Source organism: Plasmodium sp. gorilla clade G2 (assembly GCF_900097015.1).
Source record: "Plasmodium sp. gorilla clade G2 genome assembly, chromosome: 1".
Lineage (NCBI taxonomy): Eukaryota > Apicomplexa > Aconoidasida > Haemosporida > Plasmodiidae > Plasmodium > Plasmodium adleri (nom. inval.).
The window spans coordinates 265,001-267,500 of record NC_041693.1 but is presented as its reverse complement, the minus strand read 5'-3'; the positions used below and the strand labels follow the sequence as shown (position 1 = coordinate 267,500).

Sequence of the window (2,500 nt, the reverse complement as noted above, 5' to 3'; positions counted from 1 at the left end):
TGTAAATATAAAGTTAAAAGATTGGAAAATGTATATATATTTTCACATATAACATATGCCCTAAAAAAAATATTACATATATATATATTATATACATATGCCATATATTTTCATTTTATTTTTCTTTTGTCAATATGGAGTTATCTTCTTTGGTAGTTATAATCTCCCTTTCTTTCTATCATCCCTTTTATTTATTTATTTATTTATTTATTTATTTTTATTTATTTTTATTTATTTTTATTTATTTCTTGTATGTTTGGAAACTACAATGTGAAAAAAAAAAAAATTATTATAAATAAATATATAAATATCCACTTATTCTAATCGATCGTTTTGTATTTGTCAATTATGGTTTGTATATCGTGACATGGATAGAGGTCTTTACCAATTTCTTGATTGATCATATTATGTAAATTAAAAATAAAAGTTGAAAACATAATTTTATTGTTACAATTTAAATGATATTTTTTTAAAATATTTAATAAATCTAATTTACAAATATGACAAGGATATAAATTTGAAAAAGCATAAAAAAATCTCGTATGTTTTATTTTATCATTTTCTGATGGATTATCTGGAAAGTTAGCAGATATCGTGTGTAAAATCATCCAGGATGCTCTACCAATTTCATCTCTATCAGGTGGATATATTTGTTTCTTCTTATTTTCATATAAACCATTTATATTAGATTCATTCTTTTTATCTCTGTTCTTACATGACTGTTCATAGCACTTTTCAATATCCATCCTGTTTTTAAATGAATGACATAATTCGAAAAATTATGAAATAAAAATTAAAAATAAAAATAAAAATAAACATAAACATAAACATATAAATATATATATATATATATATATTTATTTTAAAAATGTGACATATATATTATATATATATATAATTTTGTATATGACCAAATTATATACGCATCATTTTATATGTATATATATATATATATATATATATATATTTTTTTTTTTTTTTTTTTTTTTTAAATATTTCAAAAATTTCGGAGCTCAAACTTGTCAAATAAATAAATAAATACATATATATATTATATATATTATATTTATTTGATTTACCATGTTGCAACGTGATTACTTTATAAGTCCATATAAAATATTTTACTTAAAAAAAAAAAATAAAAATAAAAACATATAATATATATATATATATATATAACATATATATAATATATAATATATTTATATTTATTTATTATCTCCTTATTGTTAATATAATTTCTTTTATGATTAATATTAATGTAGGTGTTTTAGGTCATGTGGATTCTGGAAAAACTAGCCTCTGTAAATGTTTGAGCGAGATTTTAAGTACATGCGCCCTAGATAAACATAAAGAAAGCAAAGAAAGAGGAATAACTATCGACCTTGGTTTTTCTTCTTTCTATATAAAGAAAAAAATAAAATATAATTATAATGTAAATCATAAAAAGGAAATCGAAACAAATTTACAAAATTATCAAGAGAATGATAAAAATGATCTTTTATTTTATAAAAGAGAAGAAAAATATGAATCACATAATATAGAATATGATAATATGATAAATATTGATTCTAATGAAGAATATAAAAATAGTGAGAATACCAATTTGAATTATGATACTAATAATATATATTTTTATGATGAAGAAATAATTCAAATATGTTTAGTTGATTGTCCAGGACATTATTCTCTTTTAAAAACTATTATTATGGGATCGGAAATTACAGATATTATCTTATTAGTCATAGATATAAATAAAGGCATACAAAAACAAACTATAGAATGTCTAGTATTATGTAAAATAATCAATAGCGATATTATTATTGTCTTAAATAAAATTGATCTTATACCTCTACATCTAAGAGAAAAAAAAATTAATTCAATGAAGAAAAAAATACAACAAGCATTTTATAAATTTAAGTCCCTACAAAAGTTGAAGTACCACATTGTTAGCATATCGGCATATGTAAAAGGAAAAGATAATAAAGGGGATCAAGAAAAAAAATTAAGTGATGATAATATGGAGGGTAAAAATAAAACATTAAGTGATGATAATATGGAGGGTAAAAATAAAACATTAAGTGATGATAATATGGAGGGTAAAAATAAAACATTAAGTGATGATAATATGGAGGGTAAAAATAAAACATTAAGTGATGATAATATGGAGGATCAAAAACAAACATTAAGTGATGATAATATGAAAGAAAATGTTAACACATTAAATAAAGAACACATTGTTTCATACAATAAATCATCGTCAGATATATCTTCTACCAATAAAACCATAAATATTAAAGAAATAATAAATGTTCTTAGTGATGTTATAAAAATACCAGAAAGAGAAATTTCAACATATGAAGATTTTTATTTTTTATATGATCATTCTTTTAATATTAAAGGGAAAGGAACAATCTTTACAGGCACTGTAATCAAAGGGAAGATAAAAATAAATTGTAATGTTAACATATTATCATTAAATGAAATCGGAAAGGTTAAA

General features: G+C 20.3%; 2 protein-coding genes and 1 non-coding gene across 3 annotated transcripts in view; 2 read left to right on the top strand and 1 right to left on the bottom strand.

The window, feature by feature from the left end:
* The window catches only part of PADL01_0107900, a 275-nt gene extending 142 nt beyond the window's left edge, over positions 1-133 (top strand). The window contains exon 1 of the non-coding RNA XR_003699313.1: positions 1-133. This exon is cut by the window's left edge and continues 142 nt beyond it. This is a non-coding gene — a non-coding RNA (Plasmodium RNA of unknown function RUF5).
* A 187-nt stretch (positions 134-320) lies between these two features.
* Positions 321-746, bottom strand: PADL01_0107800 (FAD-linked sulfhydryl oxidase ERV1, putative; the record flags this gene model as incomplete). The annotated part of the gene is made up of 1 exon (XM_028685369.1): positions 321-746. The coding sequence occupies one exon, from the start codon at positions 744-746 to the stop codon at positions 321-323; it is 426 nt and encodes a 141-aa protein (XP_028536200.1).
* Positions 747-1,246: 500 nt separating this feature from the next.
* The window catches only part of PADL01_0107700 (selenocysteine-specific elongation factor selB homologue, putative), a gene marked incomplete at both ends in the record, with an annotated part of 2,325 nt that continues 1,071 nt past the window's right edge, over positions 1,247-2,500 (top strand). The window contains one exon of the mRNA XM_028685358.1: positions 1,247-2,500. This exon is cut by the window's right edge and continues 1,071 nt beyond it. Within this exon, the coding sequence (XP_028536199.1) occupies positions 1,247-2,500 (1,254 nt within the window).